This window comes from Fukomys damarensis, unplaced genomic scaffold (genome assembly GCF_012274545.1).
Source record: "Fukomys damarensis isolate Sample0158 unplaced genomic scaffold, DMR_v1.0_HiC HiC_scaffold_20, whole genome shotgun sequence".
Classification (NCBI taxonomy): Eukaryota; Metazoa; Chordata; class Mammalia; order Rodentia; family Bathyergidae; genus Fukomys; species Fukomys damarensis.
This window is the reverse complement of record NW_022900932.1, coordinates 21684889-21707005: the sequence shown is the minus strand read 5'-3', so window position 1 is coordinate 21707005 and position 22117 is coordinate 21684889. Positions and strand designations below refer to the sequence as shown.

At 40.6% G+C, this 22117-nt stretch overlaps 2 protein-coding genes across 3 annotated transcripts in view; one reads left to right on the top strand and one right to left on the bottom strand.

Annotated features, from left to right (window-relative positions):
- Positions 1–6744: 6744 nt before the first annotated feature.
- Positions 6745–22117, bottom strand: part of Slc25a16 (solute carrier family 25 member 16) — a 40463-nt gene continuing 25090 nt past the window's right edge. For both annotated transcript variants that reach the window (XM_019204895.2, XM_019204894.2), the window contains exons 7-9: positions 13835–13997; positions 9800–9868; positions 6745–8311 (exon numbers count right to left, since the gene is read on the bottom strand). In XM_019204895.2, the coding sequence (XP_019060440.1) occupies positions 8155–8311; positions 9800–9868; positions 13835–13997 (389 nt within the window). In that variant the 3' untranslated portion in view covers positions 6745–8154. The remainder of the gene's footprint in view (positions 8312–9799; positions 9869–13834; positions 13998–22117) is intronic.
- Positions 19131–19894, top strand: LOC104850777 (protein FRG1-like; the record flags this gene model as incomplete). Its single annotated transcript, XM_033766586.1, is given in 2 exon segments — positions 19131–19714; positions 19716–19894. Coding segments are annotated over 2 exon segments (717 nt in total), but the record flags the coding sequence as incomplete, so codon positions are not given.

Genomic DNA, 22117 nt, shown 5'->3' with positions numbered 1-22117 from the left:
CCAGGGATTTAGCTCAGTGATTCTGCTGCCCTCCTTGCGAGGGCAAGGACCCAAGTTCAATCCCCGGTACCCCCCCCCAAAAAAAGAATGGGTCTAAAGGGGTAGGGGAAAGGAAAGAAGGGAAAGGAAAAAATACAAGAAAAGGAAAAAGTGGAAACAAAATCTGTAAATAGGGAGGGGTGGAGGAGTTGAAAGGAGGGCAGGGAAATGGGGTAAAAGTAACAGATACATCATGTAAAGGTACAAGTTACCAATGATGAAAGTAACTGTATTGTACACCTAAAATGTACCAATAAACTTAATGAAAAAAATGGATACTTCAGCTGTTTCAAATGTAACTATTCTAATTTTTAAATATTAAAAAAGCATTTCAAGGATAATCTAAAAGAATTATTGTCAATTAGATAATGCTGGTGCTGTCCCAAACTTAAGTTGAGACTTTGGTTTGGATTCTGTGGCCTTTGGCCAAGCATTCTCACTCCCTGACTTTCTGTTTTGTTTTGTTGTTGTTGTTTTTGTTTGTTTGTTTTTTGAGACAGGGTCTCACTATGTAGTTGATACTGCCCTGGAACTCACTAAGTAGCCCAGGCTGGTCTTGAACTCACAGCAATCCTCCTGCCTCAGCCTCCCGAGTTCTGGGATTACAGGCATCTGCTACCACATCCAGCTTCTCCCTGACTTTCTTCAGAGGACTTTGCAGTGGTGGCCTGACCCTAACTCCAGGCAGTGCTGTGTCTGCTAACTGTGCCTTCTTCTAAAACAAGGGCCCCAGCTCCGGGGATTTAGCTTAGTGGTTCGGTGGCCTGCCTCGCAAGCACAAGGACCAGAGTTCGATCCCCCAGTACCAAAAAAAAACCAAAGTAAAACAAGGGCCCCAGACTTCAGTCCCACCAGGGCTGAGTGTCTCCATTCCTCTACTGATGACACGTGGGGCGCTCCTCCTCCAGCCACCTTTGTACTGGCTGCCACAGTCTGCATCAGGGTGAGGAACCCTCATCTTCTTTCCTAGGAGCAAATCAAAGATCTTGTAGATGAAGTTCCAAAATCCCATCATTACTGCAGCTCTGTGTATCAAGACTGCTGCCCCCTGGAATGTTTTCTACTTCTCTCCTGGAGGGGGATCTTGGAGAAGAGTTGGTCAGAGAGGGACCTGGCAGAACTCTAGAACTGGCATGCAGCAGGATCTGGGTGAATTTTCTGCACATGTTTTACATGCAAGCTCAGCGTCTCCTCCAGGGAGTCGTACCAGATGGAGCCATTGAAGACCCCATTCCACAAGGGCCCTGACCAGTCACAAATACAGCTGCTGTGATTCACCTCCAACCAACTGTCCACTCTTCTGCACACACTGCCCCAAGAAACTATCAGGCATTTATTTGCTGATGGCATGGGATGGAAAAGCATGACTTCTTTTTTTATGACATTTTAAATGTACATAAATAAATACACAAATCTTTTGTGCACTCTTTGATGAATTTTGACAAATGCATGTGAGTAAACGAAGCCTCTATAAAGTGACTGTAATCCCAGCACTATGGAAAGCTGAGGCAGGAGGATCTCAAATTTAACCCCAGATGAAGCAGTTTTTTAAAATAAAAAAGTATCTCTGTGGTGATGCCTGCAAGTAATGCCAGCACTTGAGAGACTGAGGCAGGAGGATTGCTGCAAGTTTGAGGCCAGCCAGGCTACATGGTGAGTTCAAGGCCAGCCTGAGCTATACAAGGGACCCCTTGCCTAAATAAATAAATGGGCTGGGTATGTTATCAGCCCAGATAGTTCTCTCATGTCCCCAGCCAGCCAGCCCCCATCCCCAAACCCAATCATATAGTATGTAGTACAGTGTCAGAATTCTTGTGTCCAGTATGTGTTTGAGGTTATCCATTTTATTACGCGAGTGGCAATATTCCTTTGTGAGTTATATCTTTTTTTTTTTTTTTTTTTTTTTTTTTTTTTGGGGTTGCATTTATGTTATTTTTTTTTTTTTTTTTTTTTTTTTGTACTGGGGATCGAACTTGGGTCCTTGTGCTTTTGAGGCAGGCAGCAGAACCACTGAGCTACATCCCCAGCCCTTGTATGTCCTTTCTTTCTTTATTTAGTTTTTTGGCTTTTTGAGACAGGGTCTCACTATGTAGTTGAGACTGACCTGGAACTCACTATGTAGCCCAGGCTGGTCTTGAACTCACAGTGATCCTCCTGCCTCAGCCTCCCGAGTGCTGGGATTATAGGCCAGTGCCACCACACCCGGCTGTGTGTGTCCTTTCTTATTGCTATTATTTCTATAGTATTTGTGGTTTTTTATTTTGTTTTTGTTTTTGGTACTGGGGATTGAACTCTGGACCTTGTGCTTGAGAAGGAGGAAGCGGAACCACTGAGCTAAATTCCTGGCCCAGTATTGTATATCTTGAATAAAATTGCTACAAATATTCTTGCACCAATATTTTATAGATATGCTTTTAATTTCATGTGCAATTTATTCACTCAAAAGCCTGGCTAGTTTTGTTTGGAAACTACTATCTCCTTGAGAAAGGTGGAAAAAGCCAAACATGTTCTCAAAAAATTTCAACTTGGCAGGACTTTTTGGGGTACTGGAGACTAAGGCCAAGGCCAGAAGCTATACTCCTACCTTTTAATTGACCTGTCTATGCCCAGTGCCTTCCTAAATTCCTTATAGAGCACCTAGCTAGTGAGTGGCCCACTGTCACTGGTTAAGGTATCTGGGGTTACAAAAGAGTTTGACTAATTCTCAGGTGATCCCAGTCTTTCATATTGGAATAGCAGACTTTTCAGTTTATATGGCTGTTTTGTTTTTTTAAAGGAGACAAATGCCATGCGTGGTGGTGCAAGCCTGTAGTACCATTCTGAGGCTGAGGCAGAAGGACAACACCTCGAGCCCAGCATGAGTAGCTCAGTGAGACCCTGAAGCAGTTCTCTTTTGTCTTTAGTTGTGCTGTGTTGGCTACCTTGATCATCTGAATCTATTAAAAATGTTTACCTGTCGTGGTCATTTTGACTTTGGGGAAGAACAAGAATTTGCAGTGTCAGATCCAGTAAGTAAGGTACATGACCATGTTTTTTTGTCTGTTTGGGTTTTTTTTTTGGTACCAGGGATCGAACTCTGGTCCTTGTGCTTTCAGGCAGGCAGCGAAACCACTGAGCTAAATCCCCAGCCCAACAACCATGTTTTTAACAGAAATTGCTACATCATATGATGATGACATGGATCGTCATAATGATAGAGGATAAAACCGTTTGCCCATTTCTCAGGCTGTCTTCTGCACACATCATTTCGTAAATGTTCTAATAAGCTCTTGTTATATTCAAGATTCCTTTTTACAAACTCAAAACCCACAATCCCATCAAGGTCAAAAAGCACAGTATCATCTTGATGTTGGATCTTTCGTTTTTTGTTTTGTTTTGTCTTGTTTTTGTACCGGAGATCAGACTCAGGACCTTGAGCTTGCAAGGCAGGCACAGCACCACTGAGCTAATCCCCAGCCTTATGTTAGATCTTGACTGACGCACTTTCTCACACAAAGCCATCTGTGTGATTTCACTGAGAACTCGGAACCTTGGTCTCAACGTCATAATCACAGGCCCAAGTTTCCGTTCCCTGATGACATTTACAAAATACTGGCATCTGAAGTGGCAGAGTGCACAGCTCCAAAGAGAATTACAAAAGGATGTTGCTCTTGGTCGGAAGTCAATACGAACAAATCTGATACTCTACTCATATTCAAATCTGTTAGAATACTTTGAATGGAACAGGCCTTCAGATCCTCTGAAATATCCCTGACAGTCATTCTATTGATCCAATCATTTTATTCATTCTTTCTATCTTTTGGGGGGTTTTTGATGTTGACCTACACTCATTTTTGTCTTCGACTGATTCACAGCCATTATGAAGTTGTTCAAGCCACTCGGAAACTGTCTCTATGGTGGCTGCACCATCACCACAGACTAATTTTAACATCTCATGTGTTTCTTTAGCAGCTTTTTGCGGTTTGAAACAGAATTCCACATTAATTCGTTGCTCGCGATCCTATTTGCAGCAGAGTGGAAAACATCTCTCAACCTGGGGCTCACTGAACAAGTTAAAAACTTGTCACTCTGTTTCTAAGTGTCCACAAGCTACTTCTTGTATTGAGGATCTCTCCCTTTCCCTTGGACAGGATTAAGCAGCAGCACTCACTGTATTTTTTAACACATCTCATAGGTGAATGGCCAAATCCAGTGTCGCTTTTATTTCTCTAGGGTAAATACTTGGAATAAAATTTCTGGGTCATGTTGAGATTTATGGTTATTTTTATGAGAAATGACTAGATCTTTATCCAAAGTGACTGTAACATTTCATGCTACCACCAACAATGCCTGATAATTCCAGCTTCTATGTAGCCTTGACAATACTTCTTTCTTTGAGTCTTTTTAGTTGTAATTTACATTTCCCAATCACTAATGATACTGGGGATCTCATCATGCCCTTAGACATTTGTGTGTCTTCCTTGGTAAACTGTGTAAATCTTTTGCCCATTTTAAAAATACTGAATTGTTCTAATTGTTCTTTTATTACTGAGTGGCAATAATTCTTTGTAACTACGGGTAGAAGCCTTTGTCAGATATCTGTTTTGCAAATATTTTTTCCCAGTGTATGGCTCATCGACCCTTCCCAACTGTTTAGAAGTCCAGGCAGGGTGCGCATACCTGCAATCCCGGCACAGAGGCAGGAGGATCACAAGTTCAAGGCCAGCCTGTGCTGCAATAAAGCCATCTTCAAAAAGGAAGGAAAGGCCACGACTGGTAGACTCCTACATGATCTGGCCTCTATTTCTCCCACCCCATCTGCTGCTTCTCTCTAACTCACAATGCTTCAGCCTTCTAACAACTGCTGTGGCAAACCACACTTCCCATCTCAGAGTTTTGGGACCTGCTGTTCTCATCACCCACAAATCTTTGCATGGCTAGCCGGGAGTTGTGGTGCACACCTGTAGTCCCAGCACTTGGGAGGCTGAGGAAAGAGGACGTCTATGAGTTCCAGGCCAGCCCAGGCTACATAATTCAAGCCCAGCCTGAACTATATAGTGAGACCCTGTCTCAAAAAAATAAGATAAAACAAAACAAAAAAATCTTTCCATGGCTGCTTGCTTTTATTCTCCATATGTCAGCTCACAGCACACCCAGAAAATGTAGATAAATGAGGCAGTTACCATAAGTGTGCATCAAGGAAATACCTGGTGGGCTGGGGATTTAGCTCAGCAGTTCCACCGCCTGCCTTGCAAGTGCAAGAACCCAAGTTCGATCCTCGGTACCAAAAAATAAAAGTTAATACCTGGTGTTAGACACTACTGGGAACCTACATCAGATAGCATATATAGTTAATCATCCAAGTTGCCTATAATTCTAATATAATCCCAGGTGTACAATACAACAAATAAATGGAGTTCAGTACCCTGGAGGAAAAGCAAGATTTTTTTTTAAATTCTGGGAATTGAACCTAGTACCTTTACATTGAGCTATATCCCCAACCTTATTTATACTTTTTATTTTGAGACCCAGTCTTGCTATAACCCTAATGGGCATGAACCTGGGATCATTCTGACTCAGCCTCCCAGAGTTGCGGACATTATAAGTCTGTGTGTGTGTGTGTGTGTGTGTGTGTGTGTGTGTGTGGAGACATCCCTACCCAGTACTAGCAGGCTATGAGTGGCACATGCTTCCTGCCTTCCCTAATTCAGCTATACTGCTTTATATCAGGAGTCAGACCAAAGCCCTGCTTGACTCAAATGGACATGTCAGCTAGCAGAGTTGGGCTAATATTGCTCCTTTACAAATGGCTGTCACTGAGGGCTAAATCCTGGTCTGTGAAGTGGCAGGGCTCTGCTGAGTTATATGCAGCTGAGGTCAGCATTTATAACCAATTATAATCCTTTCCCCTGAATTAATGCTTCTCACTGACCTTGTGGGTTACTTGCTAATTGCACCTGGACCTAGTACTGGTTTCTTCTGTCCTAGCAAAAATAAGTAGGGAGGGCCTACTCCTGGACAGCTTTGTTGGGGGCTGTCATGCCAGGTGTTCGGCATTAATTCACTAGATGACTTCAAAACATTACCCTACTCTCTATCTCTTCCCACAATTGTATTCAATAAATACTGGATGTGCTTGGAGGCCTTTGTCTTTGCTATTACCTTATTCATCAACCCTCAAACCAAGACACCATTGCATTTGACAAACCATAGGGCTGAACAGACTGGAAGGCAGGAAAAGAGGAACAATGAAGATTAAAAAAAAAATTGGCAATCTTCACAGGGAAAATAATCTGGCAATACATGTGTGTGTGTGTGTGTGTGTGTGTGTGTGTGTGTGTGTGTGTGTGCGTGTGTGTGTTAGGCAGGATTGGACCCAGAGCCTCATGCGTGCTAGGCAAACATCCTACCACTAAACTACGTCCTTGGCTCTTTTTTATCTGTATTTTGACCTGGTTCTCACTAAGTGGCCTGGTTTGGCCTGCAATTTGTGATCCTCCTGCCCCTGCCTCCCAAATGGCAGAAATTACAACAGGTGTATACCACCACACCCAGCACAAAATGTACTTTGAGTTACCTATCTGAAATAAATCAAATACAAATACTATCATTATTTTATTATTTAAATGTTTTCCATCTTTGCTTTGATAATATAGTTAAAAGAAAAAAATTGTCAAAATAAGGATAGTTTATTTTTAATAACCTGTGCACATTCACAGACATAGAATGCAAATTTTTATTGAAAAAATATTTGTCATTCCCTTTTACTGATAATATAACTAAGATTTTTATTTTATACATTTACATTATTTTAAGACTCAGTGACAATAGTTAGCTACAGTGTGGACCAGAAATGAAAATATACAAAATAGTTTTAGAAACACATGTATTCCTACCTGCCGGTACAGTTTTAAAAAATCACATTAAGATACATATTTATTTTTAAAATAAAGACTGAAAATGAAACCAGCTCATCCAATTTTTACATGGATATGACAAGACAGCTTTTACACACACAAAAAAAAAATTGATGCAGAAATAACACTTTCAAGTTAGGTTTCTGGTATCATAAAGATCACATTAATTCTACAAATCACTATTTGAATTTTCACTGTTCTCTTCCCGTTTCTGTCATGCTGACAATAAACTACAAAAAGTGCTCTAAACACAAGAAGTAGAATTCTTACATTTTAAACAATTTTCTTAATATAAAGAATAGCAATCAAATCATATTTTATTTTTCTCCCTAAATTTATATTGTACTAAAATGACTTTACATGGAAGACCTAGTTGATATATCATGACATAACATCTTAGAAACATCCTTTGATACTCACATCTACATTAACGGATATTTCACAGTTCACTTTCAGTCTTCTAGTATATACCAAACCATCCAACAAAACATAACTGTGGCACTACTCTGTTTTTGAGAACAGAGATACTACTCTGTATTAGAAGTGCCTGTGAGAAATATATGGACTTTGAATACACTTTAAATCCATTTTTTTAATTTAAAAATGAAGGAAAAGCATTTCTCCTTTTACCCGGTCAAGCAAAATTATACAAAGAAAAATAAAGAACTTAAAAATTCTGTTCTCATCATTCTGCTTCAATTTATCCAAGCCTGCATATCTTAATAACGAAAAATGTCAAGAGTTTTTACAAAATCATGATTTCAGACTTGGGTGAACTCAGTAGAAAGAGTGCATGCTTAGCATGTTCAAGGCCCTGCATTTGGGTCTTGAAACAGCACAAAAAAAGAAAAAGAAAAAAATCATGATTACAATTAAAAGCTTAAAACAGTGTAATAAAGTTAATGGCAATCTCTTGGACCCCATTACGGTTATAAACACTGCACTACCAAATAATACTTTTAAACAGTTTCAAATAACCTAACTGATTAGCCAGCATCAGCTTAGGAGTTTTTTTTTTCAGTGTTCTAAGATATAATGATTGGCATCAAAAAGTCAGTTAAGCACTTTGTTTTGTGACTAAAAAATAAATCAAGTATTAAAATACCAGTGGTTCCTGTGCTAGGGTAAATAACCCCCATCAAGTAATGCTTCTCCTGCACTTAATTTTTCCTTCTAAGAGTTTATGCAGGAAAAGAAACCACAAGGAATATATTTTTTTTTAGTTTAGGTGAAAAAATTGCTTCATGAGTTCATACGTTGTAAAAGCCACGGCTTGAGAAGGAATGCAGCGAATGTAATTGAGAGATAAACCACGGTACAGCCCCTTCCGGATCCCATGGTGCCCGTAGACATACTTCATAGTATCCCGCATAGTACTGCAAGACAACAGGGACAGGTGATGCTCCGTGCCAAGCAAGGAGCCCAGCATTGCAAAATAGCTTTTAGGGGCCTGTGATTTAGCTCAGTGGTTCTGCCACCCGCCTTGCAAGTGCAAGGTACTGAGTTCAATCCCCGGTACCAAAAAAAAAAAAAAAAAAAAAAAAAAAAAATTTAAAAAAAAAATTAAATATTTTTTTTAAAGGCGCTTACCCCACTATGAATGTAATCATTATGTACTGGAAACACATACTAATAAAAATTTAAATTTTGGCCGTGTGTGGCATTATGCACCTGTAATCCCAGAACTCAAGAGGTAAGAAGATCACCTCAAGTTCGAGGCCAGCCTGGGGTCCATAATCGAGTTCAAGGCCACAGTGAGACCCTGTCTCAAAAAAACAAAGCAACAACAATAACAACAACAACAAAAAGTATAAACATCAAAAATATTCCCTAGCCAGGCATGATAGCACATGCCTGTAATCCCAGCACACAGGAGGCTGAGGCAGGAGGATCACTATGAGTTCGAGACCAGCCTGGGCTACACAGTGAGTTCCAGGTCAGTCTCAACTACCTAGTGAGACCGTCTCAAAAAAGAAAAACAAACCCCCCCCCACAACAAAACAAAATATATAAGTATGTGTTTTATATAAAATGCAATATAAAAATGTAAAATGTTGAAATATTTTAGAAATATTAAGCAAATAAAAAATGTTTAAAACAATTTTATTGTTACTTTTTTTTGTTTTTTTTGAGACAGGGTCTCACTATGTAGTTGAGACTGACCTGGAACTCACTATGTAGCTCAGGCTGGTCTTGAACTCAGCGATCCTCCTGCCTCAGCCTCCTGAGTGCTGGGATTACAGGCGTGAGCCACCACTCCCAGCCTATTGTTTCTTTTTATTCCTTATAGAAATGTGACTATCAGAAAATTTTACTTTATCTTATTTTGGGTTTTTTTTGAAGACAGGGTCTCACAATGTAGTTCAGGTTGGCCTTAATCCACTATGTATCCCAGGCTGGCCTAGATCTTGAACTTGCTGTGATCCTCTTGACTCAAACTCCCAAGTGCTAGGATTACAGTGTGTGCCACGGCACCTTGCTAAAATAGTTTTGAAAAAGAGAATTGGGACCTAATGGAAGCCTTCTAAGGTTAACACAGTGTACTGTGGGAGGTAATATGAAAGAGAAAAACTACTGCTGAGAGGGCCAGGGATCTAGCTCAGTGGTCCCGTTGCCTGCCTCACAATCACAAGGTCCTGAGTTCCATCCCTGGTACCAAAAAAACAAAAAACAAAAACTACTGATGAGACCAAAGTCCTGTCTTCCTACTGACTTTTTTTTTTTGGTATCGGGGATTGAACTCGGGTTGTTGTGCTTGCGAGGCAGGCAGCAGAACCACTGAGCTAAATCCCCAGCCCTCTTTGTATTGAGTTTAAACATTACATTTCCCCCCCAAAATTAACAATGACATATGGAGAACTTACAGGCACTTTTCAAATTCTGGCAGAACAGTTCCTAATTGCATTCGCCGACGCGTTACATCAAATGGGTAGCTAGAAGAAAAAAAGGCACAAAGACTTAAAAAATAATTTTCATTTTCTATTCAGCCCCCAGTATATGGAAAGTCCCATATATACCAGGAACTAATATGTCCCTATGCTCTTACTGATTTGTCTAATCTAGGAACTAGGATATAAGCACATGAATAAAATCAATAAATCAGCCAGACCTGTGGTGCACACCTATAATCCCAGCACTCAGGAGGCTAAGGTAGGAGGACTGCCAGGAGCTCAAGGCCAGCCTGAACTAGCAAGACCTTGACTCAATAAACAAAAAACAAACAAACCACCAAAATCAATGAATGGTACAGGCTCTCCTCCCCTCTCTCTGAAGAGTCTTCTATCCCATCACAGTATCACATTCTTTTTTTTTTTTTGTACCAGGGATCGAACTCAGGACCTTGTACTTGCAAGGTAGGTGGTGAAACCACTGAGCTAAATCCCCAGCCCAACGATATCAAATTCTGTTCACTCCTTAAGGACAAAATGTCAATTCCTGAAACAGTGCTTTTCATTAGGGTTTCTCCACCTTACTTTTGTTATTATTTTTTAGGACAGGGGCTCGCTATGTTGTCCAGCCTGGCCATAAACTACGTAGCCTAGGCTGGCCTTGAACTCACAACAATTCTTCTGCCCTAGCCCACCAAGGGCTGGAATTACTGATGTCCACTTTGTTGCTACTGACATTTTAGATGATCCTTTGTTGTCAAGGGCTGCTTAAGTGCAACAGTCATTATTAAAAACTGAATTACAGGGCCAGGGATTTAGCGCAGTGGCATCTCACCTGCCTCACAAGCACAAGGTTGTTTGATCCCCTGTACCCACCCCTTAAATTGAATTACACAAAAAAGTATTTAAATGCATTGTTGGTCTCTTAGCACTAAACACTAATAGAACCTTCACACAACAAAAAATGTCTCCAGGCATAAACAAACGTTCACTAGAAAGGGGGCAGGACTTCCTCTTCTTGTGCAAGGCAAGGCCCCCAGGGCAGCTCTGGCACTGAGAGCCTGAATAATTCACCAAATGTTCATAATTAACAAAACAAAAAAACAAATGTTCACTTGAATCAAAATCACCCCCAGATGGGAACTACTGCCAGAATTTCAGCAAGTCCTCTCCATTACAGTAGACTAATACAAAATATTCTTTAAGAGCTAGAACTAATGTACAGTGAATTGCATTTCAAGGGCAGAGAAAATTATAGACTTGCAAAAATTATCTCTCCTAGGAGTGATTATTAAAGTTCCTTTCATTTTGCTGATACTACTTGTGTTAGGTTCTGCAACAAGTGGCTTAGGCACTTTATCTCACTGCCTCTTCGCAACAAATGCAGGAGTACAAACATATTCTGCAGTGTTACAAAGTTGCTTTCTGCTTTCCTATTTGAACTTCTCCATGGTATCTAATATTGACAAAGGTGATGTATAATCAAATAATTATATATTTTTACATACATTTAAATTTACTATTAAAAAACAAATAGGCCAGGCATGGTGGTGCATGCCTGTAATTCCGGCACTCGGGAGGCTGAGGCAGGAGGATTGAATTTGAGGCCAGCCTAAACTATATAGTGAGACCCTGTAAAAAAACAAAACACAACAACAACAAAACAAATATAAAGGCTGGAGTGGAAGACTGTTATAAAGAGGAATACAAGAAGATAATATTTGGGTTTTGTTTTTGCAGGGCAGAGCATAATCCAAGGGGCTCCAGCCTGCTTGGAGGCTGCTCTTTACAGAGCCCCACCCAGCTCTGAAGGGAAACATTGGAGCCTCAGGGTTTTCACTGATGGCCGACCAAAGAGGAAGATGACACTGCGTAGAGGGAATGGGGCTTGGGGAATGGCAGAGTGGTTTTCTGGGCATGTACTGAAAACACGAAGACAGGCAAGGTGTTCTAGACACTGATTTGGACAGCAGAAAACTAAAGTCCAGCTTGATGAGGAAGAGGAGGCTGTAAGTCAGTAAGATATCTGCAAAGGGAACATGGTGCTACAATACACAAGAACTGAGAAACTGGAAAGACGGAGAGACAGTGAGGGACTCACTTGATTTTGGACACATACGTGAGGACATAGTTTAAGCAGTGGAAAGTCAGATGAAGCAACTTTTTGCTGCACGTCTTCATCCAACTTCTTAATTAGAAACAAAAGATCAGTGAGACTCCAGAAACCAAGATTAGACTTCCTTTGGACAGCAACTACCATTAGGTAACAGCAGTTTACTAGCATTAAAAGTTACACGCTTGGGCTAGGGATTTAGCTCAGTGGCACTGTGACTGCCTTGCAAGCCCACAGTCCTGAATTTGATTCCCAGTACCAAAAAAAAAAAAAAAAGGGACATGCTTAATTTATAGGCCACCTATAATTCCAGCACTAGGAAGGCTGAGGCAGGAGTATGCCCTAAATTCAAGGCCAGCCTGGGCTACACAGTGAGCCAGTCTGACTACACAGCAAGACTTAGTCTCAAAAACAAAAAACAAAATGGGGGGTAGGGGGCAGATTTTAAGAGACTAAACTGGGAGTTAATACTAAAGAAAGAGAAGCCAGGCATGGTGGCGCATGCCTGTAATCTCAGCACTCGGGAGGGTGAGGCAGGAGGATTGCTGTGAGTTTGAGACCAGCCTGGGCAACACAGTGAGTTCCAGGTCAGTCTCAACTACATAGTGAGACCTTGTCTCAAAAAACAAAACAAAAATTTTAAAACATTTAAAAAAATAAAGAAAGGGAGGCAATAAAACCAAGAAGAGAATCAGAGCAGCTGGAGGCAATCACTTCTCTGTAAATGAACAAGATTCCACAGATGAGTTTCTAAAAGTAAACTAAATAGCTTTTCTTTTTTACTTTGAATCTAGGAGAATCTGTTCCCACACATAAATACACCAAATCTCTTTTTACCTTAGTAGTGAAATCCAGTGACCCATTGCTTTTCTTTTCTCAATGTACCCTTTTTTCCCAGGACCGGAGACTGAACCCAAGGCCTCCACATCCCCAGACCTTTTTGTTCCTGTTCATAGACAGGCCTTGCTAAATTGCCCAGAGTGGTCTGGAATTTATTCCCCTCCTTAAACCCCCACTTCACCGGGACTGCACAAACACTCTTTTTGTAATCTCTGTGATACTACTAATTCCTTGTCTTCTGGTTTTTTGGGATATGTCTTCTGAGTCACAGAAAACTTTCTATTTCTGAAAAGTTCCTATTTTGTATTACTGCAGCCTCCTTCTACTCATTTTTCTTGATTTCTCTTGGTCTAGGTAGGGAAATTCTTTGAAGCCATCTTTCTTTCCAATTAGTAATTCCTTTATCATTGTTCCCAATATGCATATCATATCTAAGTCCAGGTAGAGAGTAGGGCAATTTTGCTACTGTCTTAATAAAAATATAGGCTTTATTTATTTCTTCAGTGAATTTCCTGATTCCTAGTATACTATCTGGTCAAAGTAGGCCTCTAAAATCTAATGTAAGAGAAGTTGCATTTCCTTACACACACACACACACACACAGAATAAATGGCTCAAACTCCAGAAACTTCATGCAAATTTACACAAATGAAAATTATTTTTCTTTTCTTTTCTTTTTTTTGGTTATTTTAGATAGTGTCTTGCTATGTAGTTCAGCCTGGCCTTGAACTCACTATGTAGCCCAGGCTGGCTTCGAACTCAGGGTAATCCTCCTGCCTCAGCCGCCCAAGTACTGGTATTACAGGCACGCACTACCATGCCCAGCTCTTTCCTTTAAATGAATGGATAGATTAATTTGATCAATTTGGCATATAATTATTTATACAGTGAAGGCAAAAAACTTATGAACTTATTAACTTATAAAAAGTTTATACTCGTTTTTGGAAAGAGATCCTGTTTTTGAATAATCTATTAGAAAAAAATGAAATGATTAACCAACACAAAAAATCAGGATTGGGTAACTACAGTTTGATTGAAAAGTTGATGAAGAAACTTACGATATCGTCTGTGCTATTGCTCCAGCAACACCACCACAAAGTAAATTTATGTGAGTTTTCAAAACTAACACATTAGGATTGTCTGATGAAGGTCTGCCAAGAAGGGTGGGAGCGTGGGAAAGCCCAACACTCTTTAAGGTACCAAAAGTAAAAAATGAAACACCTGCAAAACAAAATATAAATTCAGCATGATGCTTAGTTGAATGTGAGCTGTGAAAGACACCTCTTATGTAATAACCAACTCACTCCAGAACTGACTCTGCGCGCCCTAATTGTGGCTGCTTGGCTTAACATATAAAATCTCTTAGTTAATGTTTATTAACACTAACGATGGCAAAACGGACACAAGAATTTAAGCATCAATTTTCACACACTAATATGTTATACATTGAAGGGGGCACAGTCAAGGTACTGCTGCCTTATAGATGAGTAGAATTCAACAATTTCCCCAAGTTTCACATAAAGTAAAATTAAATTCATGATTAGTAACTACAATATAAGGATTTATATTTACTTTTTTAAAATTTTTTTATCTTTTTTTATTTTTTTATTTTTTTATTTTTTGGCACCAGGGATCGAACTTGGGTCCTTGAGCTTGTGAGGCAGGCAGCGGAACCACTGAGCTAAATCCCTGGTCCCAAGGATTTATATTTACAACAGTGACAGTGATAATGTAAGATAGGCAAAAAATTCCGATGACAAAGCATTCTGATTTTAACTCAAAGTCTAATTTTGTCTTCAAAGAAGAGTGACCATGGGAGAAAAGTTCACATAGACTCATAAGACTCCCTGAACAGAATACCTGAAAAGCAGTTGGTGCCTGCAAAACACTTACATGACTTCTACATAGAATAAAGTCATAAATCAAAAAGAAAACAATAGTTCAAGCCATACCTGGTGGCACAAACTTATAATCCTAGTACTCTGGGAGGCTGAGGCAGAAGGATAGCAAGTTTGAACCCAGCCTGGACAGCTTACTGACTTAGTGAGACCCTGTCATGAAATTTAAAAATTATACAAGGGCTATGGATGTAGTTCAGTGAGAAGACCTGGGGTTGAATCCCCAGTACCATGGAAAGGAAAAGGATAAACAAGTACCAGCAAATATTCAGCCCACCCTAGGCAAACACTTCCATATAAGCATTTCCTTTTTTATTAAGGCAATAGCGACTGAACCCAGGGCATCACACTGAGTTCATCTCCAGCATTTTTAATTTTTTATTTTGAGACAGGGTCTCACTAAGTTGCCAAAGCTAGTCATGAATATGCGGTCCTCCTTAGCTTCCCAGTTACATCAGAGGCACAGAGAAACTCGCCCAGCTTGCATTTCTTCTTTATAATAAATCCATATAACCTATAGTACTTTAATATTATTTATAATTTTAGAATACTCATATACTTTTATATTTACAGAAATTGTTCTAAGGACTTTAAAAGTTCATTATAAGGAAATTCATAGAAAATTAATTAGAAAAAAATCAGATACACTTAAATGAGCCAGGTATGGTGGCACATGCCTGTGATCCCAGCACTCGAGTGGCTGAGGCAGGAGGATTGCCCTGAGCTTGAAGCCAACCTGGGCTACACAGTGTGTTCAAGGCTGGCCTGAAATACTTAAATGATGTGGTCTTCAATATAATGTAATCTAACTAATAATAACTATATTTGTGATGAATATTTAAAATGTAAAAATATCTGGAAGATGGGAAAAAAATTAAGAAATAAATTTGTAGATATAACTATGTAATAAAGAAAAAAATTTTTTTTTGATACCAGGGATCAAACTTGGGACCTTGCACTTGCAAGGAAGGCAGTGGCACCAAGCTAAATCCCTGGCCCTGTAAAAGTATTTTTTAAAATAGAGGAGCAGTTTCGTGTGGTAGTGCATGCCTATAATCCTGCACTTTAGGCAAGAGGATTGTCTTGAGTTCAAGGCCAACCTGGAACACACAGTTAGACCCTGCCTCAAAAAAAAAAAAAAAAGAACAAAGAAAGAAAAGAAAAAAAAACAAGGGCCAGGGATTTAGCTCAGTGGCACTGCACCTGCCTCACAAGTGCAAGGTCCTGAGTTTGATCCCCAGCACCAAAAAAAAAAGAAAAGAAAAGAAGCGAGGAGGAGCCAGGTGTAATGACAAACACCTATACTCTCAGCAAATTGGGAGACTGAGGCAGAAGGATGTTGATTTCAAAACCAGTCATGGCAACTTGGAGAAGTGTTTTAAAACAGCTGGGCTATATAGCTCAATAGTAGAGTGCTTAAGTAGCAGGCATGAGTCCCTAGGGGCATCTTAAGTATAAGGAAAGAAAAGGACTGGTGAGGATTGGTATAAACCTGTAGTTCCAGCTACTTAGAAGGCTGAGGTGGGAGGATTATAAATTCAAGGAGCAATTTAGATGCCCTCTACAAAATGGGGCAGGGGAGCCGGGCATGGTGGCAGGCACCTATGATCCTAGCACTTAGGAGGCTGAGGCAGGAGGATCACCATCAGTCTGAGGACAGCCTGAGCTACACAGTGAGTTCAAGATCAGCCTGAACTACATAGTGAGACCCTGTCTCAAGAAATAAGGGGGGAAGGGGGCCAGGAATTTAGCTCAGTGGTTCTGCTGCCTGCCTCCCAAGCATAAGGTCCCGAGTTCAATCCCCAGTACAAAAAAAAAAGCAATCACTCCAGCAACAACCTTACCCTACCTCCCCAAAATACAGCAAGAGGCACGTGAGGTGACTCTCCAGGGGAACAATGCCCATGAGATGGGACCTGCTAAGGCTAAGGCTCAGAATCTGAAACTCCTGGATAGAGTCTAATCCTCACCATAAACTCATAGCAGAAGCTGAATGAATAGTCTCTGGAAGGAAGCATTCCTGGGTTAAACATCTGAGTACTTAGTGTTCAATAACAAGCAATGAACTCCCAATCCAAAACCACCCAGCACCCTAGCAAAGTGGCACACACCTTAATCCTCACGAACTGGGAGGCCAAGGCCAGAAGACTGCAAGTTCAAGCCCAACATAGGCAACTTAGTGAGACCCTGTCTCAAAAATTAAAAAGGGCCAGGACGATCACTGTGAGTTTGAGACCAGCCTGGGCTACATAGTAAGTTCCAGGGCAGTCTGAACTACATAGTGAGACCCTGTCTCAAAAATTAAAAAGGGCCAGGACGATCACTGTGAGTTTGAGACCAGCCTGGGCTACATAGTAAGTTCCAGGGCAGTCTGAACTACATAGTGAGACCCTGTCTCAAAAAAATAAAATAAAATAAAATAAATAAATAAATAGTATTCTGGATGAAATAATTAAGTGAAAACAATTTGGCAGCTAAGGACTTGGCTCAATGGTTTAGGGCAGTGGTGGCGAACCTATGGCACATGTTACTATTTGCTTTTCTTTTAAGACAAAAGATGTTAATGTATATGTTGTTTTTTCTAAACTAAAACCTCAGTATTCAAGTTCACTTGCAGCATTGGCACTTTGGATAAATAAGTGGGCTTGGGGGTTGCAATCTGGGTATTTGTCTCTAAAAGGTTCGCCATCACTGGTTTTGGACTGGCCTGGCATGCCTAGTCCCCCAGCACACACGCTGCACACACTCTAGGAATGAGGGCAGAGAGAGTAACTTAAAGAACAGATGAAATAAGAGTGTCCATAAATAGCCATTGTTGGGCCAGGCATGTTGGTACCATGCCTGCCTGGCAAGCACAAGGTCCTGAGTTTGATCCCTGGTACAACAACAAAAAAGAAAAAAGAAAAAAAATTGGCCATTGTTGAAGGTAGGTGATTGGCATGGTGGTTCACTTCCTATTGTCTCTACTTCCACATTTTGAAATTTTCTAAACATTAAAAAAAAAAAACTGACAAAGCAGTTGGAGTAGAATTTAGAAAACAAACATGCTTATGATAGGAAAAGACATTGAAAAGTAATGAAATACGCAGTTTAGGACAGCAGCGGAATAAGAAAGGAACTGTGGTGTACACCTGTACTTCCTGTGATCCTGGAGGCTGAGGTAGGGTGATCCCAACTTAGGGCCAGCCTGGGCAACTTAGCAAGACTTTGACTCAAACTGAAAAACAAAACAGAGAGCCACGCATGGTGGCGCACACCTGTAATCACAGCACTCGGGAGGCTGAGGCAGGAGGACCGCTGTGAGTTTGAGACCAGCCTGGGCTACATAGTGAGTTCCAGGGAGGTCTCAACTAGTGAGACCATTTCAAAAAAACAGGAAAAAAAAAGGAGCCAGGTATGCTGGTACACACCCATGAGGCAGCAGAATAGCAGGTCAAACCCTGCCTGGTCAAGTTATCAATTTACTGAAATCCTGTCTCAAAAGTTTATGCCTGTAACCCCAACAGGTGGGAGGCTGGGGTGAGAAGACGGCCATGAATTCAAGGCCAGCCTGAATTATATAGTGAGAACCAGTCTCAAAAAACAAAACTAGCCAGGCGTGGTAATGCACACCTGTAATCCCATCACTAGGGAAGCTGAGGAGGAGGATCATTGTGAATTTGAGGGTAGCCTGGGCTACACAGTGAGCTCAAGGCCAGCCTGGACTACAGAGCCAGACCTTGTGTCAAAAATAAATAAAATAAGCAAATTGAGCTGGGTGTGGTGGTGCATGGCTATACCTAGCTCTCTGCAGAACAGGAGGCAGGAGAACTGCCAGGAGTTCGAGGCCAGTCTGTGCTACCATAGTGAGTTCAAGGCCAGCTGGAATATAAAGTAAGACCCTATCTTAAAAAAATATAGCAAATTGAATCCAGCTAGATATAAAGAGATCATTATAACCAGTTTGTAGTGACTCCAAATTTATTTAACATTAAAAGCTCTAGAAATGTAGGCCGGGCGTGGTGGCACATGCCTGTAATCCCAGTACTTGGGAGGCTGAGGCAGGAGGATCGCTGTGAGTTCGAGACCAGCCTGGACTACATAGTGAGTTCCAGGTCAGTCTCAACTACATAGTGAGACCCTGTCTCAAAAAAACCAAAAAAAAGACTTTTGGTGTTTGAAAAGGGTCAAGGACTTCTGAGAGACTGTTTGCGGAGTGCTTTCTTCGAGTTAACGTTTGTTTCTCCCTTCTGTTCAGAAGTTTGCTCAGAACCATGGCCAAATACTCCAACGTAAAGTCCACCACCAAACTCGTGCTCAAGGGAACGAAAGCCAAAAGACAGGGTATCGCTGTGTAGCCCGGGCTGGCCTCAAACTCACGCTCCTCCTGCTGCAGCCTCCAGAGTATTGGAATTACAGTCTTGGAGTGCCAGGCCTGACTAGTTTACTCTGCTTCTGAAAACATACTTTCTGATTAAAACGCAGTAAGAAGAAAAAGAAAGAAAAGAAGAGAAAAAGAGAAGAGGATGATGAAACCCAACTTGATATTGTTGGAATGTGGTGGACAGTAGCCAACTTTGGTGACATTTCAGGAACTATCACCACTGAAATGGATAAAGGAACCTATATCCATGCACTTGACAATGGTCTTTTTACTCTGGGAGTGCCACATAAGGAAGTTGATGAAGGTCCTAGTCCTCCAGAGCAGTTTACTGCTGTTAAATTGTCTGATTCCAGAATTGCTCTGAAATATGGCTATGGAAAATATCTTGGTATCAATTCAGATGGACTTGTTGTTGGGCGATTGGATGCCATTGGACCAAGAGAACAATGGGAACCAGTATTTCAAGATGGGAAAATGGCCTTATTGGCCTCAAATAGTTACTTTATTAGATGCAATGAAGCAGGTGATATAGAAGCAAAAAGTAAAACAGCAGGAGAAGAAGAAATGATAAAGATGAGATCCTGTGCTGAAAGGGAAACGAAGAAAATAGATGAAATTCCAGAAGAAGACAAAGGGAATGTAAAACAGCGTGAAATCAACTACATAAAAAAATTTCAGTTTCCAGGACCATAAACTTAAAATCAGTAAAGAAGACAGTAAAATTCTTAAAAAGGCTCGGAAAGATGGATTTTTACATGAGACACTTCTGGACAGGAGAGCCAAGTTGAAAGCTGATAGATACTGCAAATGACTGGGATTTTTCTTTGTTTCTGCTTACTCCTTTTATTTTCTCTGAATAAAATATGCAGTGATAGTGCTTTTACAGAGTTAAAAAAAAAAAAGCTCTAGTAATGTCATTTACCACATTAACAGATTATCTCCGTAAACACAGCAAAGGGTATCTGACAAAACCCAACACCAGTGGACACGCAAGTTAACACTAGAGTGTTAGCAGGCCAGGGATTTACCTCAGTGGTGCTACGCCTACCTTGAAAGTGCAAAGATCTAAGTTCGATTTCTGGTACCAAAACAAAAAATACACTTACAGCATTACCTAGAATGCCCATGGTCCTTGCTCTGATCCTCAGCTCCCCAAGAAACAGTTAAAAAAAATTCAACATCAGTCTGAATTTTGAAAATGTCATTTCTTCCCTTCTGTGTGTGAGGTGCTGGCAATGGAACCCAGGGCCTTGGAAATGCGTGGCAAACACTTTAACACTGAGGTACTGAGATGCTGAGGTGTTGAGCAGCACCCCAGTCCTCAGATAAAATTTGAATCAACTTCTCAATCTAATAAATGCTATATTCTTTTTTCCTTTTTTTGGTACCATGAATCAAACTCAGGACGTTATGCTTGCCAGGCAGGCACAGTGCTACTGAGCTATATCCCCAGATGCAATAAATGCTATATTCTAAAACCTATACCAAATATACTAAATGAAGCATTCCCTTTAAAGTCATCAATGTCCCAGTACTCTTGAAGGCTGACACAGGAGGACCTCCAAGTTCAAACTCAGCCTGAGCTACTCAGTGACTTAGTAGGACCCTATATCAAAACAAACATTTCTAAAACAAGGGTGTGAGTAGGGTTTGTAGTTCAGTGTGAAGGCATGGATTCAACCTGCAGTACTACTAAACAAAAAGAAAAATCAACAATAAATCAAAGTGTCTGTTACCATTATTTCTTTTCTCATCTGTTATCATCATTTCTTTTCTTTTTTTTTCTTTTGACATAAGGTCTCCCTATGTTGCCCAGGCTGGCCATGAATTTAAGATTCTTCTGCCTCATTCTCCCAAGTAGATGGGACAAGCACGCACCAACGTGCATGGTTCATAGTTATTAGTTCTATGCATTGCTGCCAAGAAGGAAGCACTGAAGGGAAGGGAAGGGAAGAAAAGTGCTGTTATTTGCACATAACAAATCCAAAGCAAGTATAGGTAACATGGTGCTGGTTATAATGGTATCAACAGGAGGAAAATGGCCAGCTATAATATCATAGAAAACTAAATAAAATAATAAGCTGAAAGCATAAGGTATAAAAGACACAACAAAATTAGTACAGGATTTACAAATACAGCTAGCTAACAAAAATGTCCAAGATTGGGCAGGGGATTTAGCTCAGTGGTCCCACTTGCCTGCCTCACAAGCGCAAGGTCCCGAGTTCAATCCCCATATCCACCCCCAAAAAATGTCCAAGACTTGTTTGAAATTCCATGCAGAATCCTAAGAAGGATTTTTGTGCAACATGAGGAGCTTTTCTCTGCAGTACTTGGGACTGAACCTAGGGCTTTCATACTGAGCTATATCCTTACCCATTTTTTATTTTAAATTTTGAGACAGGGTCTTGACAAGTTGCTAAATTGCCCAGATCGAGCTTGCATTTACCATCCTCCTGCCTCAGTCTCCCAGACTTCTGGGAATACAGGCATCTGCAACCATGTCTGGCTTTTACTGCTTGTCTTTGGATTTTTTTTTCCTTTTTTGAGACAGGGTCTCCCTGGGTGGTTCATGCCACCCTCTAACTCACAGTGATCCTCCTGCCATGGTTTCCCTAGTGCTGGGAATACAGGCATGTACCACCACACCTGGCTTGTTTATGAGTTTTTGAGATGGGGTCTGACTATGTACTCTTGGTTGGCACTAAACTCACTATGTAGCCCAGGTTGGCCTCAAATGTTGAAATCCTTCTGCTTCAGCCTCCCAAGTGCTGAGATTGTAGGCTTTTACCAACACGCCTGACTAAAAGCTACTTTTTTAAAAAGTATAGATAGAAAAAAAACTAAAAAAAAAGGAATAGGGCTGGGGATTTAGCTCAGCGGTTCGGTGGCCTGTCTTGCAAGCGCAAGGACCTCTTGACATTTATGAAAAGAGAGAAGTATAAGGTAAAGGATTGTTCTTGTAAAATGTGAGGACTCACTGGGACCAAAAATTTAGCTCAGTGGTACTGCACCTGCCTTGCAAACACAAGGTTCAATCCCCAGGACAAAAAAAAAAAAAAAAAAAAAAAAAAAAAAAAAAA